Source organism: Chaetodon auriga, chromosome 11 (genome assembly GCF_051107435.1).
Source record: "Chaetodon auriga isolate fChaAug3 chromosome 11, fChaAug3.hap1, whole genome shotgun sequence".
NCBI lineage: Eukaryota > Metazoa > Chordata > Actinopteri > Chaetodontiformes > Chaetodontidae > Chaetodon > Chaetodon auriga.
The window spans coordinates 27047501-27065884 of NC_135084.1; the positions used below are offsets into that span (position 1 = coordinate 27047501).

Genomic DNA, 18384 nt, shown 5'->3' on the forward strand with positions numbered 1-18384 from the left:
GTCAGCACCTCCATGTTCTCCACCACCAGCTTCTACATGGAGACAAACACGCTAACAGTTAGCATGGCCTCAGGCTGACGTCACGCTTTCAGACCCTCAGCTGTGTGTTTACACAGCGAGAGCTTATCGATCACATGCATTGATCACAATCAAACACAGAGCGCACACTGCTGTACTGGTACACTGCTGTATAAATACTCAGGTGAAGTATCTCAAATTTGTTCCTGAGTATTTTCTTTTCATGCAGTTTTCTACTACATTACATTTTGAACTCCCCATCTTTTTTAACTCTCCACCTTTTTTAAGTCTCCACCTTTTTAAGTCTCCATCTTTTTAACTCTCCACCTTTTTTAAGTCTCCATCTTTTTAAGTCTCCATCTTTTTTAACTCTCCACCTTTTTAAGTCTCCATCTTTTTAACTCTCCACCTTTTTTAAGTCTCCATCTTTTTAAGTCTCCATCTTTTTTAACTCTCCACCTTTTTTAAGTCTCCACCTTTTTAAGTCTCCATCTTTTTAACTCTCCACCTTTTTAAGTCTCCACCTTTTTAAGTCTCCACCTTTTTTAACTCTCCACCTTTTTAAGTCTCCATCTTTTTAACTCTCCACCTTTTTTAACTCTCCACCTTTTTAAGTCTCCATCTTTTTAACTCTCCACCTTTTTTAAGTCTCCATCTTTTTAACTCTCCACCTTTTTTAACTCTCCACCTTTTTAAGTCTCCATCTTTTTAACTCTCCACCTTTTTTAACTCTCCACCTTTTTAAGTCTCCATCATTTTTAACTCTCCACCTTTTTTAAGTCTCCATCTTTTTAACTCTCCACCTTTTTTAAGTCTCCATCTTTTTAACTCTCCACCTTTTTTAAGTCTCCATCTTTTTAAGTCTCCACCTTTTTTAACCCTCCATCTTTTTAACTCTTCACCTTTTTAAGTCTCCATCATTTTAAGTCTCCATCTTTTTAACTCTCCACCTTTTTTAAGTCTCCATCTTTTTAACTCTCCACCTTTTTTAAGTCTCCATCTTTTTAAGTCTCCATCTTTTTAACTCTCCACCTTTTTTAAGTCTCCACCTTTTTAAGTCTCCATCTTTTTAACTCTTCACCTTTTTAAGTCTCCATCTTTTTAACTCTCCACCTTTTTTAAGTCTCCACCTTTTTAAGTCTCCATCTTTTTAACTCTTCACCTTTTTTAAGTCTCCACCTTTTTTAACCCTCCATCTTTTTTTTTAAGTCTCCACCTTTTTTAAGTCTCCACCCTTTTTAACCCTCCATCTTTTTTGGGTCTCCACCTTTTTTAACTCTCCACCTTTTTTAACCCTCCATCTTTTTTAACTCTCCACCTTTTTTAACCCTCCATCTTTTTTAACCCTCCATCTTTTTTAACTCTCCACCTTTTTTAACTCTCCACCTTTTTTAACCCTCCATCTTTTTTAACTCTCCACCTTTTTTAACTCTCCACCTTTTTTAACTCTCCACCTTTTTAAACCCTCCATCTTTTTTAACCCTCCATCTTTTTTAACTCTCCACCTTTTTTAACCCTCCATCTTTTTTAACTCTCCACCTTTTTTAACTCTCCACCTTTTTTAACTCTCCACCTTTTTAAACCCTCCATCTTTTTAAATCCTCCATCTTTTTTAACCCTCCATCTTTTTTAACTCTCCACTTATCCAACATCTTTCATTTCTTGTAACTTTTCATAGAGATCTTAGAAACCACCTACTACCTAATGATGTCATATATATACTACTACTATCAATACTACAACTTTTCAATAAGGCACATCTGGTAGCACCAAGTATTTTTAGGGTGTAGTAGTGGTACTTTTACTTAAGTGAAGGATCTGAATACTTCCCACAGGTTAAAGTTGTTTTGTGTGTTTGTATGTGTTTGTGTGTGATTGATTGTGTGTGATTGTGTGTGTTTGTGTGTGATTGTGTGTGTTTGTGTGTGACTGTGTGTGTTTGTGTGTGATTGTGTGTGTTTGTGTGTGACTGTGTGTGTTTGTGTGTGACTGTGTGTGTTTGTGTGTGACTGTGTGTGACTGTGTGTGTTTGTGTGTGACTGTGTGTTGACCCACCTTCAGCTCGGCGACCTGTGAGGAGATGTGCCACATCAGACTCTCACTGAGGAACTTCATCCCGTACGGACCCAACAGCTCAGACAGAGAGCGCATCTCTGAGAACGCACGCACACACACACACACACACACACACACACACACACACACACACACACACACACACACACACACACACACACACACCAGCACAACATAAACAGCAGTCAAATCAAGAACCGTCCAATTCTGTCCAACATGAAGTGAACACAGTGTCTGTGTGTGTGTGTGTGTGTGTCTGTGTGTGTGTGTGTGTGTGTGTGTGTGTGTTTGTACCTGAGATGTCAGAGTACTCCTCAGCATTGAAGGTCAGTTCGTTCTCTGTGGGCAGGTTGACGAACGCCTTCATGGCAGGGAAGTAGGCGATGTGTCCGTTACTGACCTGACGGAGCAACGTCTCCAGGTACCTATACACACACACACACACACACACACACACACACACACACACACACACAGATTATCAGATGCATGTTTTTGGAAAATCTCCTTTTCTGAATCGTAAAAAATCAAGATGAGTTCATGAATAAATCTGTAATCATGTTGCTAAATGGGATTTTAATCCATCTGTTGGTTTTTCTGTGATAAAACAAACCAAACAACGGCTGCTGAACGGCTGCCGAACGCGCTGAACGGCTGCTGAACGGCAGCTGAATGTGGTGAACGGCTGCTGACGGATTGAACGGCTGCTGAACGTGGTGAATGACTGCTGAATGGTTGCTGAACGGCTGCTGAACGCAGTGAAAGGCTGCTGAACGCGCTGAACGGCTGCTAAACGGCAACTGAACGCGGTGAGCGGCTGCTGAACGGCTGCTGAACGCGGTGAGCAGCTGCTGAACGGCTCCTGAACGCGGTGAGCGGCTGCTGAACGCGGTGAGCGGCTGCTGAACGCGGTGAGCGGCTGCTGAACGGCTGCTGAACGCGGTGAGCAGCTGCTGAATGCGGTGAGCAGCTGCTGAACGGCTGCTGAACGCGGTGAGCGGCTGCTGAACGGCTGCTGACTGCGGTGAGCGGCTGCTGAACGGCTGCTGACTGCGGTGAGCGGCTGCTGAACGGCTGCAGCTGTGACTGCTCTGGCTTCCATGTGTTTGTCTTTAATGACGGTGAGGACTGAGACGTTTCTCCCCTGAAGGACCAAGTCAAAGAGACAGAAAACAGAAAACATCATCAAAATGCAAGAACAACAATCCCACAATGCCTTTGGTGTAGAAGTCTGCCGTTTGGTTATTTGTGCTGTGCAACAGCACCAGACGACGTCCTTCAGCACAGCGCAAACTACCAGAGGAAGCTGATCTATTGGTGGTTTTAATACGGACGTGTGGACACAGGCTCTGAGGAGGCGTGTTTGACAGACACTCTGCAGAATTAAATTTCAATAATAACTTCATACGGACTCAGTCTGTACCAACACGATGAAGAGCAACCAACTTCTACTCCTCTTCGTCGCTCTAATCATACTGCTGTTGAAGACACTTCGGACTCAGAGGACGCCTGCGAACGTACCAGTTTGTGTACAGACTGGTGATGGTGGGTTCCCCGTGGCTGTCCAGGTGCTGCGTCTGCTGCAGGAGGACGTTGTTGAAGACCCGGGTGATGTCGATGGTGACGTAGTTCTCTATGGACTGGAGCACCGTCATGTAGGCCCGGACGCTGGTCAGCAGCTCGCTGGGCTTGGCTATCTCCTGAGTAGCCTGGTTATACATGGTCATGCCCACTATGGACCTGGAGACAGACGGTCAGAGAGGTGAGAGACACGGCGGACGTGAAAAAAGCCCTTTTAACAAGCTGCAGAGGAGACGGCATCACTGTGTCCGTCTCACTCTACACCCCACACGCACAAGACGAACTGCACATGATCTCTGTGAACCCGTCCAATCACTTCCATCCAACATGTCCAAGTTATCTCCTTGGCTGTTGATATTAAAAATGATGCTTTTTCCATGCCTAACAGTTCATTCCCTTAAAAGGTAGACAGAAGGCCATAAACACAGTTCTTTAATGTGAACTGGACCAAAACGAGCTGTCACTTCAGCCCTTTGTGTTTCATCTGCGTGTGCTAGTGTTTACTTGGTGAATCGGATCTCCAGGTGTGAGGTGAGGTACTCCCTTGGTGTGAACGTGTGCTCCCAGACCGCCAGGTTGGGGACGTAGTTGATGGAGAAGCAGAGCTCAGATAAGGCTGTGTGGAGTTTATCCAGACTGGGAGACAAGAGAAAACAAGGACAAAGCTTTTAATGGTCTGTGGAAGGAAAATGGGTCTTTACAGCAACAAAAGACAGAAGAGACAGGCTGGAGACATAACAAGAACCCTACAGACAGAGGACAAACAGCTGTGTGGACGTGACCATGTTAAAACCTCCAACTGTTCCAGGAAAAGCACTGATGCAGACATGAGGAACAGCGGTAACAACACTGTAGAGTGTGTGTGAGCTGATAATACACCAACAATGAGCTCGAATATGAGAATCAGCCCTGCTGCATCGGCAAAGATGGAGGTTTAACACTTAACTATTATCAAGAAACCTGACAGAATCAAGAGTAAAGACTTCAGAGCAGGAGCATAAAGAGACACAGCAGCAGGAGAAAGAGGAGTTAGAGGAGGTGTCCACTCCTTCAGCTCACTTGGTGACCAGCAGTCTGTTCTTCCTCATGCTCTCCACTCCAGGTTTCTCCCTCTCTGGCTCGCCCTTCTTCCCCGTCGCCTTCTTGCTCTTCTTGTTCACCGCCTGGCTGATGGTTTTCGCACAGTGCTTAGGAAGCAGCTACGGCACAGAAGAGAAGAAGAAGAGAGGCGGGCGGTGGAGAGGGACAGGCGGGGATACACAAGGGATTGAGGGATGGGCAGACGGATGGACAAAGAGCAGTTATTCACGGCCTGGCTGATGTTGAGATCAGCAGTTTTTCAAAGTAAGAAGAGAAACAATGGCTGACGGCGACGACTCTAAGAAGCTTTAACGACATGCGTCCACTCAGGACTCGCAGCGTTCAGGTGACAGCATGAAGCAGAGGCAGTGAACGCACCGCTTCTGGCTTCTGTGTCTTCAGGACTAACTTTAGGACTCTGTCTGTGTACTACTGGCACTACTGAACGAAAGCTTGTCTCACGCTTCAAGGATTGTTGTCCTCGTTTTAAAGTATTTCACGTGTTCTTATGAAGTACACGTGCAGTATTTGTGCTCCTGCCAGGGAAGATGGCTAAAGGCTTAAGGAAGCCTACTGAAGCGCTTTGTCACTGTGACCTGTATAAACGGAGGTTGTTTCTATACCTATAGACCAGCTGATTCTAAAGGTGACTTGTTATTGGCCACATTAGCTCTGGATGGATTTGGATTTCTCCTCAACAGATGGTGAATGAAACTGGGATTAATAACGACACAAATGAATAATCTCACGTAAAATATTCATTTGATATTTCATAGCTATGATTTCCATTAACTAGTGATCGATCAGCGTGATGGAGGACATGCTGCCGTCTCACAGACCGTCTCACGGGCCGTCTCAAGGACCGTCTCACGGACCTTACAGACCGTCGCACAGACCTTACAGACCGTCTCATGGACCGTCTCATGGACCGTCTCACAGATGGTCTCACAGACCTTACAAACCGTCTCACGGACCGTTTCACAGACCATACAGACCGTCTCACAGATGGTCTCACAGACCGTCTCACAGACCATCTCACAGACCTTACAAACCGTCTCACGGACCGTCTCACAGACATTACAGACCGTCTCACGGACCGTCTCACAGACCTTACAGACCGTCTCACGGACCGTCTCACAGACCTTACAGACCGTCTCATGGACCGTCTCACAGACCTTACAGACCGTCTCACAGATGGTCTCACAGACCGTCTCATGGACCGTCTCACAGACCTTACAGACCGTCTCACAGATGGTCTCACAGACCGTCTCATGGGCCATCTCACAGACCTTACAGACCGTCTCACGGACCGTTTCACAGACCATACAGACCGTCTCACAGATGGTCTCACAGACCGTCTCACGGGCCATCTCACAGACCATCTCACAGACATTACAGACCGTCTCATGGACCGTCTCACAGACCTTACAAACCGTCTCACGGGCCATCTCACAGACCGTCTCACAGACATTACAGACCGTCTCATGGACCGTCTCACAGACCTTACAAACCGTCTCACGGACCGTCTCACAGACATTACAGACCGTCTCACAGACCGTCTCACAGACCTTACAGACCGTCTCACAGATGGTCTCACAGACCGTCTCACGGACTGTCTCACAGACCTTACAGACCGTCTCACAGATGGTCTCACAGACCGTCTCACAGACCTTACAGACCGTCTCACAGACCGTCTCACGGACCGTCTCACAGACTTTACAGACCGTCTCACAGATTCGGAGCGTTGAAGTTCTCCTGAAACATTCACTCTTACAGGAATACTTTGACATTTTGGGAAATTCACTCATTGGCTGTCTGGGAGAGAGTTAGCTGATTGGATCGATGTCGCTCTCACACTGGATCAATATCGATCTCTGAATGTTCCTCGACTGGGACCGGTTACTTGATGGACTGTCCACTGGTTGCCTGGCAACTGCTCAGGACTCAACCTTCTCATTCAACTCTGTACAAACTATTGTTTTACATTGGCTGCCAGTGTGTGTGTGTGTGTGTGTGTGTGTGTGTGTGTGTGTGCGTGTGTGTGCGTGTGCGTGCATGCGTCCCTACCTGATCGCTGAGTGTACACTGTTCAGTACAAATGTCAGTGATCAGGTTTCTGGCCTGCTTGGCCATCTCATCCAGAAACATGTTACACAACGACAGGCTCCGGTCCCCGATGTGGTGACGCTGTGGAGGAAGAAACACACACCAGGTCACAAACGAACACACAAGGTCACAAACAAACACACACAAACACACACGAGGTCACAAACAAACACACAAGGTCACAGATAAACACACGAGGTCACAAACAAACACATGAGGTCACAGATAAACACACGAGGTCACAAACAAACACACGAGGTCACAAACAAACACACGAGGTCACAAACAAACACACGAGGTCACAGATAAACACACGAGGTCACAAACACACAAGGTCACAAACAAACACACGAGGTCACAAACAAACACACGAGGTCACAGATAAACACACGAGGTCACAAACAAACACACGATGTCACAAACAAACACACGAGGTCACAGATAAACACACGAGGTCGCAAACAAACACACAAGGTCACAAACAAACACACGAGGTCACAAACAAACACACGAGGTCACAGATAAACACACAAGGTCACAAACAAACACACGAGGTCACAAACAAACACACAAGGTCACAGATAAACACACGAGGTCACAAACAAACACACAAGGTCACAGATAAACACACGAGGTCACAAACAAACACACGAGGTCACAGATAAACACACGAGGTCACAAACAAACACACAAGGTCACAGATAAACACACGAGGTCACAAACAAACACACGAGGTCACAGATAAACACACGAGGTCACAGATAAACACACGAGGTCACAAACAAACACACGAGGTCACAAACAAACACACGAGGTCACAGATAAACACACGAGGTCACAAACACACAAGGTCACAAACAAACACACAAGGTCACAAACAAACACACGAGGTCACAAACAAACACACGAGGTCACAGATAAACACACGAGGTCACAGATAAACACACAAGGTCACAAACAAACACACAAGGTCACAAACAAACACACGAGGTCACAAACAAACACACGAGGTCACAGATAAACACACGAGGTCACAAACACACGAGGTCACAAACAAACACACGAGGTCACAAACAAACACACGAGGTCACAAACAAACACACGAGGTCACAAACAAACACACGAGGTCACAAACAAACACACGAGGTCACAGATAAAGCGCAGTCATTACTGTTGTCAACACGTCATCGTTTAAAATCAATGAAGCTGTGGTCGTGCAGACGTTTGTCGTCGGTGGAGGTGAGAGCGAGGCGGCGCCGTGTGTTTACCTCCTCAGGACAGAGCTCGTGAGTGCAGGACATGAAGTGAGTGCAGAGCAGAGGGAAGCAGATGGAATGTCGGCTCTGGGAGGGGAGCTCCAAACACTGCTGGAACATCTTCTCAAACGCACGGCTGTAGAAGCTGCAGGAGAAGACGATTAACACACTTTAAATGACATGTCACAGCGTCTGAAGACCAGGTCACACGTCTCAGTTAGTCCTACACATGAGCCGTATTTGATCCCCTGTTAGCACGCACGGGTTAGCATGTATGTGCGTATGTCTCACCAGAAAATAGACAGGTCCGACGTCTCCACCAGCATCTCCACCAGGGAGTCCACCATCTTTGTGTGGAAGATGATGGTGTTCATCATTTTACCGAGCTCCTTGTGATCGGCTATACCAAGACTGGCTTTAGACACACTGGTGTAGGCCTGCAGGGAGGACAAGAGAGGAAGAAGAGCTCATCCTCATCCTCATTCACATTCAAAACAGACAAGTGGACCAGTAGTGCCATTCTCCCTAAGGGGATTAAGAAAGTCTTATCTTATCTTATCCTTTGCTTTAAGTATTTAGTGGAAAGTGTGTGTTCAGTAGCTGTGAAACCAACATTAACTGGCTCTCGATCATGGTTTTAAAGCGTTAAAGCAGCAGATTTGTGTGCACACCTGCAGTCTGAACCAGTCCAGCCTCATGCCTCTGAAGTCAAACACCTCCCCGTCCTCCACTGCAACACACACACACACACACACACACACACACACACACACACACACACACAGCAGTCAAGTCAAAGTCAAACAAAACATCATTCAAACTCTGGTTAAGTTACTGATACAGACATCACAAATTAAATTACGGCCACTTTGTAGTATTACTGCAGTATTACTACTGCTCCTGTCATCGCTCCTACTCCTCCTGTGAGATCTGATGGAATGGTTTACCTTGTTTGACACTCAGAGAGGTCATAGTGTTGACAAACGAAGACATGATTATAGACTCGTCCTCTGGACACACAGACAGGTTCTGTTGGACAAAGACAAGACAGAAAACTGCTTACCCCCTTGTCTAAAACCCTAAGACAAGTGCAGCGAGTTTTATCTCAAACCTTTCAACCGGGGACCAACATGTTGCAAAGATCTCAACCATTCGTGGAAAGTCAGAAGATATTCAGATACGTCATCATCAGATCAGTCTCTAATGTTTCAGTGCGTTATGTCACATGATGTCAACGTGCTGCGTCCTGTCCTCAGCTTAGATTCTGTGTGTTAAGAGTGTACATGAAGCAGGGCTGTGTGTGTGTGTGTGTGTGTGTGTGTGTGTGTGTGCGCTCATACCTGCACCAGTTCATTCAGCACCACAGCATCAAACCCGGACAGGTACTGGACGTAGTACCGCTGCATCACAGGGCCGTACTTCCTGACGTGAGCTCTGAGCTCCTCCATGTAGAAGATCAACTCTGCGATGTGTCTGCGTGCACGCGCGCACACACACACACACACACACACACACACACACACACACGAACATGAGCAGACCTGAGACTAAAGCAACACAAGCAGCCAAACAGACGATCAGGTAATGCATGTATGTGTGTGTGTGTGTGTGTGTGTGTGTGTGTGTGTGTGTGTGTGTGTGTGTGTGTGCGGGTACGTGTGTGTTTGCCTACTTGTCTATGAAGTCGTCGGTGCTTTTCTTCTGGATGTTGTCTGCGTGTCGAAGCAGCCAGATGATCTCGTCGCGGGCGAACGATAACGCCATGAACACGAATAACGCCTGGCGGGACAAAAAGAGGAATATGGCGGGAGGCAGAGGGAGGACAGGAAAGGAAAATGTCAAAAACTCCCCAAGACAAATTACCAAGAGCAGCTGGCAGCGTCCACATTCCCTCAGACTCTGAACTTGTTTACAAAGTCAGTCAGGCTGAGCAAATCACCAACTGTCCAGAGGGACGACAGAGCGTTTAAGGTGGGACAGTCTGTCTGTCCCGAGAGAAGCTAATGTAGCACACTAGTTTTAAGGAGGTACCGTATCTTACATTAGGCTCCAACAGTCCACACAGGATCTCAGTCCCACAGCAGAGAGCTGGGGGACAATTTAGGGTCATGAGGGAAAATGAATTCAGTTATTACAAATCATTTGAGGTTCTCTTAAGGTGGAATTTTTGTGTTTTAAGGCTGTTTTGTATCCTGGTTTGTCATTTACTACTTGCCATCCAACTCCTCTAACACTGAATCTGTGGTTATTTAAGGTGTCATTTCACTGTTTAAGGTGGTACTTTGTATTACCTTTGGACCCAGTAGTCCAGGCTGATCAGCTAAAACAGTGGCCAACTCTTTCAGAGCTGATCGGAGGAACTTGCGTCTCTCTCTGTGCATCGAGCCTCTGCAGACAGACAGACAGAGAGAAAGAAAGACAGACAGACAGAGTCAGAGCGGAGCATCAAAACACACGAGCAGTGAGATTAAACGGTATTTTGACACTTTCAGGACAATCCTGCAAGAGGACAAAAGTAAGCAGATGACAGTGACGGCAGAAGAATGAGGATGAAGATAAAAGGGGAAGAAGGAATAAGTAATGAGGATAAAAGCAGAGATGAGACAGCGGGGGAGACAAAGAGGGAAGGATGCAACAGGAAAAAAAAGAGTGAGGGATGAAGATAAGAGGAAGGTGATGTTTCTGTGTGAGACTCCCTGAGAGAGACTAAAGGCTGGAGGCAGAGCCCAGGCGAGGCTTCAAGGTGGGAAGAGAAAGAGGACAGAGCAGAAAATGTGGGCAGTGAAACAAATCACAGAATGTGAGGGGGGGGTTTGGTTTGTGTGTCAGGAACAAAAAGGAATTTGATGAAGGGATTAGTGAAGAGATCTGGCTCGTACGCGTGAGACAGGGCCTGTTCCTTGCACTCCCTGATGTCATTGATGCGTTTGTTGTATCTGGAAAACACAAAGAGAAAAGACGTCAGAAGCAGTTAAAACATCCTGAACAGCTGCATCATACTGAGCGCACGTCTGTGATGTGCTCTCTCACATCGGACAACACGGTTTAATGAAACACTGAAACATGTCGACCTCAATGTTCCACAGTGCCCGAAAGATCAGCCAAACTTCAGACATCTGGGACGTTTGTGTCAGTCCAACGGTTTGACATTTGAACGCGTCTGCCTGCTCCTGCGCATCCTCTTACCCTCTGATGTTCACAAACAGGTCCTCTGCAGCCTTGTGGATGTGGAAGACTTCGTCCCTGAACAGGCAGAGGCAGGTGGAGCTCTGCAGAGCCAGCTTCCACAGGGACAACGCCGCCGCGTCGCTGTTCAGCACCGCGTGACACAGGATGAACCCAACTGGAGATAAAACACAGGATCACGTGACCAAAGGAAGTGGCCCTCCTGCGAACGTCTGAATCCCTGTTTCTACAGTACTTACAAACAATCCACTTCTCCATGGCGTCCAGGGACAGGTATTCACATGGCATCTAAAGACAGAGACAAGCACAGACAGTTCAATTTAACCACCCTCCTTCAATGAGGCACGACCATTAATCACTCTGCCCGTCGCAGCGCACTCGTCTCATACTAACAGTGTCTGACTGTGCAGGGTTCAGCATGGTGGAGGGAGCAGAGATGAGGGACAGCAGCTGGGCGTTCCTCCACTGGTCAGCAGACAGGTTCCTCCTGGGATAGACCATCTGAAGACTGATCAAGGCATCGGACAGGGACTGGAGGACGGGACGGACCGGAGGAGACGGGGTGAGGAGAGACAAACGGATATTCAGACGGTGGCGTTTAAGACAGATGACAGTCAGTGTGGACAGCGAGCTTTCCTCCAGCTGATCACCACGTGTCGCTGCACTGCATCGCTCAAACAAGCTTCACTTTGTTTTCTCTTTAAGTCAGTCGACTCTTCAGCTCCCGCTTTCTGAGCAGGAAATTGTTCTCCTCTGATCGACTGATCTAAAAGCAGCACTACAGGTGCTATGGCAACTGTGTCCTGATAGAAACCAGATGAAATCTGCTGTTCACATAATAAATCACACTGAAACCATCGACGAAAGGAACGACAACGTTAACTCGGGTCTCACACCTTTCCATGGGGAACAAACTCCTCCATCATCTTCTTCAAAGGGTTCTCGTAATCCACGATCATCTGGCCCAACCTGGGGTACTCCCGGTCACTGCGACACACACGCACACACACACGCACACACAGAACCACGATGACTGTACAAACCATGGTATCACTGGACTTCTGAGCACAGGGACGGCTCAGAGAACTTCCTGTGTCTGTGTGTTTGCAGAGATTATCGGACTTATCGAACTTGAAGGCACACTTGTTGTTCTTTGTGAGCGTGTGACTGTGTGTGTGTCACAAGTCCTGATGTGTGTGTTTGCATCCTTGTGTGTGTTTCACTCACCTGGCTCCATGCGTCATCTCGTGGGCGTAGTTGTACAGTCCTATGATGGCCTTCCTCTCCTCTATACGAGACAGTATAGTCATCAGAGTCGTGTACGTCACCACCAGGTCCAGGTAGTTCTTGGTCAGGTCAAAGTTCACCGTCTGACAGGGAAGAGACAACGTGGCCTTTTTCTGAACACTGAAATGATATTCACCTGAACACCTCTTCTGCAGAGACATTTTAATAAGCACTAAACATTTAGTGTGGCCTCCAAACGCACCTTCACTTCCAATAATCTACATTTAACACACTTCCCGTCTCCCTCTGACAAGCGTCTGTCAGGTGAGCAATGACCACCTGCACAAAGGTACTGGTTTCACTCAACTAGCTCGTGCTGTAGCTAAAGCTAGCGATTTCAGCGGACAACGCTTCAGTTGAATGTGGAAGTGAGATGAAAATCCAGCAGAGAAAAACACTGAAAAGAACATGAATTCAATAATTCATTTCCTATTAAGGTCACAGTTAGTGGTGATGTGGAACACCTGTCAATACAATTCAGTCTGCTAACACACAGTATCACCTTTCTGACAGCGTCAATAAAACCATCACGATGTTTGTAGGCAGAGTTTACGGCTGAGCTGTCATTTGGGTTGCATTGGCTTGAACAGATGTACCTAATAAAGTGGCCGCGGAGTGCACCTGTCATTGTGTTTAATTCCACTTACGATATCAAAGAAGACCTGGCAGGCGTCGATGGTGTTGAGCAGCTCACACACATGGTCCTGTGGAGAAAGGCTGAGAGTGAGCACCATGTACTCCTTCCCATCACACTGACAGTGTCTCTGTGAGCTCTCCCACCTTGAACTCCATGACATCCACAAAGGTGAAGTAGTAGAGAGCCAAGTTCTTCAGGATCTCTGACTTCTCCTTCTGCAGCTGAGCCAGCTGTTGCTGTGAACACAAAGCACTGATATGACAAACTGCACGAATCAAGAAAACCGGTTCACCCTGACCGCAGTATGACGAGGATCTGTTACCTCTTACTGGACACCCCGTCCGTCTTTTGTAAGTACTTTGTGTACAGATGTATGCACTAAATACTCACCTTCTCTCAGATTCACAGACGCAAAGCTTCTCTAGCTGCATTCAACCAAAGTCTCTTCTGTCTTACATTTTTAAAAAGCAGAGAGAGAAATATCTGCGTATTCATTATTGTCAGCCATCTAAAGAATCTAATCACCAAGTTTGCCTTCAGGGATCAATCCAGTTTATTGTATCTTGTTCAAATGAATTACAGTTTCTCTTAATTTTGACTAAATTAACTGCAAACTGATGTAAATGAGATGTTAGTGCTGAATAATTCAGTGATCCTGGACTTTTTCTTTCATTAACACAAACAGTGAGAAGACAGACGGATTAAAAAGAGTCCACTTTAAAAATGTAGAAGACGTCCGTTTTCATTGGGACAACATGTCCTTCATTTGAACATTCGTTGGGACATGTGACCTACAGCAGAGCTCACTCATGAACACTGTCTGTTTCTTTTATTGCTTTATTGATTTGAAATCTGACCAAACTTTCAACAAACTAATCATTTACGTTTGGGAACAGAATGAAAGTGTTATGTGTGTTAAGTGTGTTATCACAGTGTTATCTTATCTTATCTTATCACACACCAGAATAAAAATGTTTGACCACAGCTAAATCTGACTGTCAAAGCAAAGCCAGGCAGTCAAACCCAGAGCATCTAGAAGTCAGAGTTTAAAAGGGAAACAAGACGAACTGTATGAGTGAAGAAGCATCAGAGGACAAAACCTGGAAACATTCAGCTGTGGATGCCACATGTTTCCAGACCCAGACTAGAAAACAGGTTCAGTCTGAAATCTTTTAGCATGCTGGGAGATATACTGTGAAAAGCAATGTGACAGCTGCATCTCTAGCTTTTATTTACATGACAGATGACTGAAACAAACTGTATGCAAACATCAGCGAGCCTCAAACCGTCAGAACTGGAACTGGAACCAGAGAGAAGAGTGAAGAGTGTGTGACGCTGCTGCTGCTGCACCAAGGAGCTCAGACGGCTGTCACTCAGCCTTTATCTTAAATGGCTTTTAGGAGCCCATCAGAAGTGTTCTGCTCCCCATTCTCCCTCACTTTGAATGGTCAGTTTCCCGTTCTGCCGTTCTTGTTCTGATAACTGACAGAGGCAGACATGAGGACCTCAGACCTGTCCACACTCTGGTCCACCATCACCACAAAGTCCCTGAAGAATACAGGAACCTGACAGGACGATCAATCAGTGTGTCTGCCCTGTGGCGCTCCTTAGTGCAGGCAGGCAGGCCGTCACTCCACCGGCCAGCCACTTGGTCATCAAGCCGTCTGACCAAGGAGCAAACCAGCCACACAGTCACTCAGTGGATGAAGGATAGAAAGCAAAAACGCTGCCAGCACAGAGGAAGAGGAAGAGGAAGAGGAAGAGGAAGAGGAAGCAGAGCCAAGCAAAACACACTCCAAAACAGCTTCAAAAATAGGTACAAAAAAGTACTTTGCTACAAAACTTAGGTACATGAACAAAAATACAAAAGTTACAGAAACTTAGATACAAAAACTTACCAAAAAGCACAAGTCCGGAATAAGCCAAGTTTTAGCATGCAAAACACAAACAAACAAACAAACAAACAAACAAAGACAGAAACAAAGCAGAAAACAACGTAAGAGACAAGTATTGCACAGTTATACTGAATAAAGCAGTTAGCTAGACACACACGCACGCACGCACGCACGCACACACACACATGCATGCACACACACAGACACACAGACACACAGACACACAGGCACACAGGCACACAGGCACACAGGCACACAGGCACACACGCTCACACACACACATGCATGCACACACACAGACACACAGACACACAGACACACAGGCACACAGGCACACACGCTCACACACACACATGCATGCACACACACAGACACACAGACACACAGACACACAGACACACAGACACACAGGCACACAGGCACACACGCTCACACACACACATGCATGCACACACACAGACACACAGACACACAGACACACAGGCACACAGGCACACAGGCACACACGCTCACGCACACACATGCATGCACACACATAGACACACACACACGCTTGCACACACGTACATGTGCGCGCGCGCACACACACACACACACACACACACTCACAGAAAGCTGTTTGCTAAGTGACAGTTTCACATAAACACATAGGCCAAAAGCTACGAGCTAAGCTAACAAGTAAAGCTGAAAGACATATATGATGAGCAATGATTCGGTTTAGTTCACTCAGCAAACCTGGACACGCACACACTCACGCACACGCACACGCACAGGCACACATCAAACAGTGGCTCATATATGGCTCAACACTGTTTCCTACATGTCAAAATAGAAGTGAGCTGGTTACATGAATAATGAAGAATCAATTCATTCTGAAGAGCTTTGTTTCCTCATTTTTATTTAAACGCAGTGTTTTACATGGTGGGGGTCTGACGTCATTTCTGACATTTAGCACAGTAATTATAGACACTGGCAAACTTTCCACTGCAAATTATAGAAGTACGACAGGACACAGGTCGTTACCTGACAGAACAAGTTCGCCGTAGATTCATCAGTTACATGAAACTTATTGCATGTACGTGATTGAAAAATAAATCCTGACTTTTAATCAACTGTTGCTTAATTACCTATAATGAAATAAAGCAGATTTTTCTATAGATCTTCCAGATCCGCTCAGCTGCACCTACACACATCAGTGATCAAACCTACAGTCCAGATTTGAGGGTGTCGCCGTTTAAGGACGCGTAATTACACACCTGAAGCTGAATCAATCACACAGGTGAGCAGACACTCAGGTTCTTCCTCTCTATGTCATGCAAACACAACGCAGACACACACAACATGCAGTACTCACGTTATTATTCCGTGTCTCCACAGCAGGGAACTTCCTGACTATAAATTTAACTGCAGACTCCAAGTTCTTATCAACAAGATAGGAGGGCTTAGCCTTGGGGTCGCCACACGCCTGAAAGCAGAGGAGAAGACAAGGTGAGGAGAGACGAAACACAAACACTGTCAGTTCTGCTGCTCCTGAAACACCTACGACTCTCATTTCTACTATTCTAACATCTTACTCTGTATGGTCAGGCATGTTAGATGTGTGGTCATCACCAGGGAAACATTTAGTGCTCACAGTGAAAACTGGTTTATCTCAGCCCAGGATGTGAGGGGGGGTTCAGGTGAATGAAACACTGACACCAGTTTCCAGACCAGAGGCATATTCAAGACATGAAAACAAACACACACAAACTTGATGCAAGTGCGCTCTGCAGTCCAGTTTGCCATTAAGATTCATGTGTCGACGAGGAGATTCCAGAATGTTTCCCAATCAGCAGGCTAGATCTCCACTGTGCTGAGCCCCGTTTGGAAGTCTGTGGTTTTCATGTTTGGATAAACCAGGTTCAACTGTTGGAGAAAGACTGGGCTTGAGTTCATCAGTGGTTCTCAGCTGCTGAGCTGTGGAGAGACGTCAGAGAGCTGAGCCTCACACTCAAACGTTGGTTTAAGAAGACACACTGCTCGTGATAACAGTCTTTCTACAGGCTCCACAGCATGTGGTACCTGCTGGCCATCACCTCAGTCTGGACCGCCATCTAATAATTCATGTGCCTCGTTTTGATTGTGATCAGAAGTTACGCTCTGCCAAAAGTCGTCCACAACTCAGAAAGGATGAGAACCACTGAGAGAGTCCAGGAGATGAGAGGGTTTCAGTGTCAGACACCGTCTCTCAGCCATCACTGGTTAGTACCACTGCATGACAGGCAGAGTGACGGTCGGGCAGAATGAAGAAGAGACTGAATGAAAAAGAGACATGATGAAGAAATACCTTCAATAAAGGGGCACAGAGAGAGGTCAACTGAGAAATGGAGGTAAGTGGTCAGAGAGAAGACCTGGTTCCTGTCATCTGCACCTACATGAACTGCACCTTCTGCACAGCAGCAGGGATTCAGTACTTCACCTACACCTGCACAGCTGCCTTTTCCTTCACACCAATATCCTCATCTATTCTTCTGCAGGTGGTGTTGTATCTGCCTGACTGCCCAGACTCCGGCAGGAAGCGACAGCACTCATGCATTATGGGTAGTGTAGTTGTGGATGGTGAAGATGTGGTCCATGCATGTGCCATAAACAGAGTGAATGTATAGTTGGTTGGCTGGCAAACACAGAGGAACAATCCTAGAAGAGGTCAGTGCCTTTGACCGTTCTGAGGATTCAGTTCCTCACGGTTAAGGTTTAAGTTTAGAGAGTGGAAGCACACATTTAGAAAAGCCATAAGAAGTAACATGAAGTTACCAAAATGAAGTCTACAACACAGAACTACACTATAAATGTCATACTTCTACCCCGTGTAAAACATTGCAGCTAATGCACCAACAGGCTTGAAACGGCACCACAACCATAAACCTGGATTTCAGTTTGCATGGCGCTGAAACAGTTCCAGCATCGGCCAGTACAAAATGAAACCAAAAAACAGCAACACATGCTAGTTCACACACAGCAGGTAACTGACAGGCCGGGTACTTAAACGTGACGGAGTCGCACAACTGCTCAAACATTACACAGAGTCGCATTCTGCATCGTGGTTCCAAGTGCAACACACTGCACTGCTGAGCGGGGGTGAGGTCGGAACTACAGACTTGGAAACCTCCCACCCACAGAGGACATAAAGGCTCCTGGCCCTTTGAATTTACAGATCAGCTGTGAGTACTACAGGACGGCATTAGAGCCACTGCTGTGGACGCTGCTGGTTAGACTGCAAGTT

At 46.4% G+C, this 18384-nt stretch overlaps 1 protein-coding gene across 4 annotated transcripts in view; it reads right to left on the reverse strand.

Moving 5' to 3' along the window:
* Window positions 1-18384, reverse strand: part of nckap1 (NCK-associated protein 1) — a 36403-nt gene that overhangs the window by 7377 nt on the left and 10642 nt on the right. For 2 of the 4 annotated variants that reach the window (XM_076743493.1, XM_076743495.1), the window contains 23 exons: window positions 16477-16587; window positions 13371-13463; window positions 13238-13294; window positions 12531-12673; window positions 12200-12290; window positions 11697-11834; window positions 11543-11591; window positions 11304-11460; window positions 10997-11053; window positions 10409-10505; window positions 9790-9896; window positions 9458-9590; window positions 9065-9146; window positions 8789-8847; window positions 8409-8554; window positions 8130-8262; window positions 6823-6942; window positions 4735-4874; window positions 4180-4311; window positions 3616-3834; window positions 2389-2519; window positions 2074-2171; window positions 1-32 (listed from right to left, as the gene is read on the reverse strand). The exon at window positions 1-32 is cut by the window's left edge and continues 62 nt beyond it. In XM_076743493.1, the coding sequence (XP_076599608.1) occupies window positions 1-32; window positions 2074-2171; window positions 2389-2519; window positions 3616-3834; window positions 4180-4311; window positions 4735-4874; window positions 6823-6942; window positions 8130-8262; window positions 8409-8554; window positions 8789-8847; window positions 9065-9146; window positions 9458-9590; window positions 9790-9896; window positions 10409-10505; window positions 10997-11053; window positions 11304-11460; window positions 11543-11591; window positions 11697-11834; window positions 12200-12290; window positions 12531-12673; window positions 13238-13294; window positions 13371-13463; window positions 16477-16587 (2525 nt within the window). The remainder of the gene's footprint in view (window positions 33-2073; window positions 2172-2388; window positions 2520-3615; window positions 3835-4179; window positions 4312-4734; window positions 4875-6822; window positions 6943-8129; window positions 8263-8408; window positions 8555-8788; window positions 8848-9064; window positions 9147-9457; window positions 9591-9789; window positions 9897-10408; window positions 10506-10996; window positions 11054-11303; window positions 11461-11542; window positions 11592-11696; window positions 11835-12199; window positions 12291-12530; window positions 12674-13237; window positions 13295-13370; window positions 13464-16476; window positions 16588-18384) is intronic. The other 2 variants (XM_076743496.1, XM_076743494.1) reach the window with 1 other exon arrangement.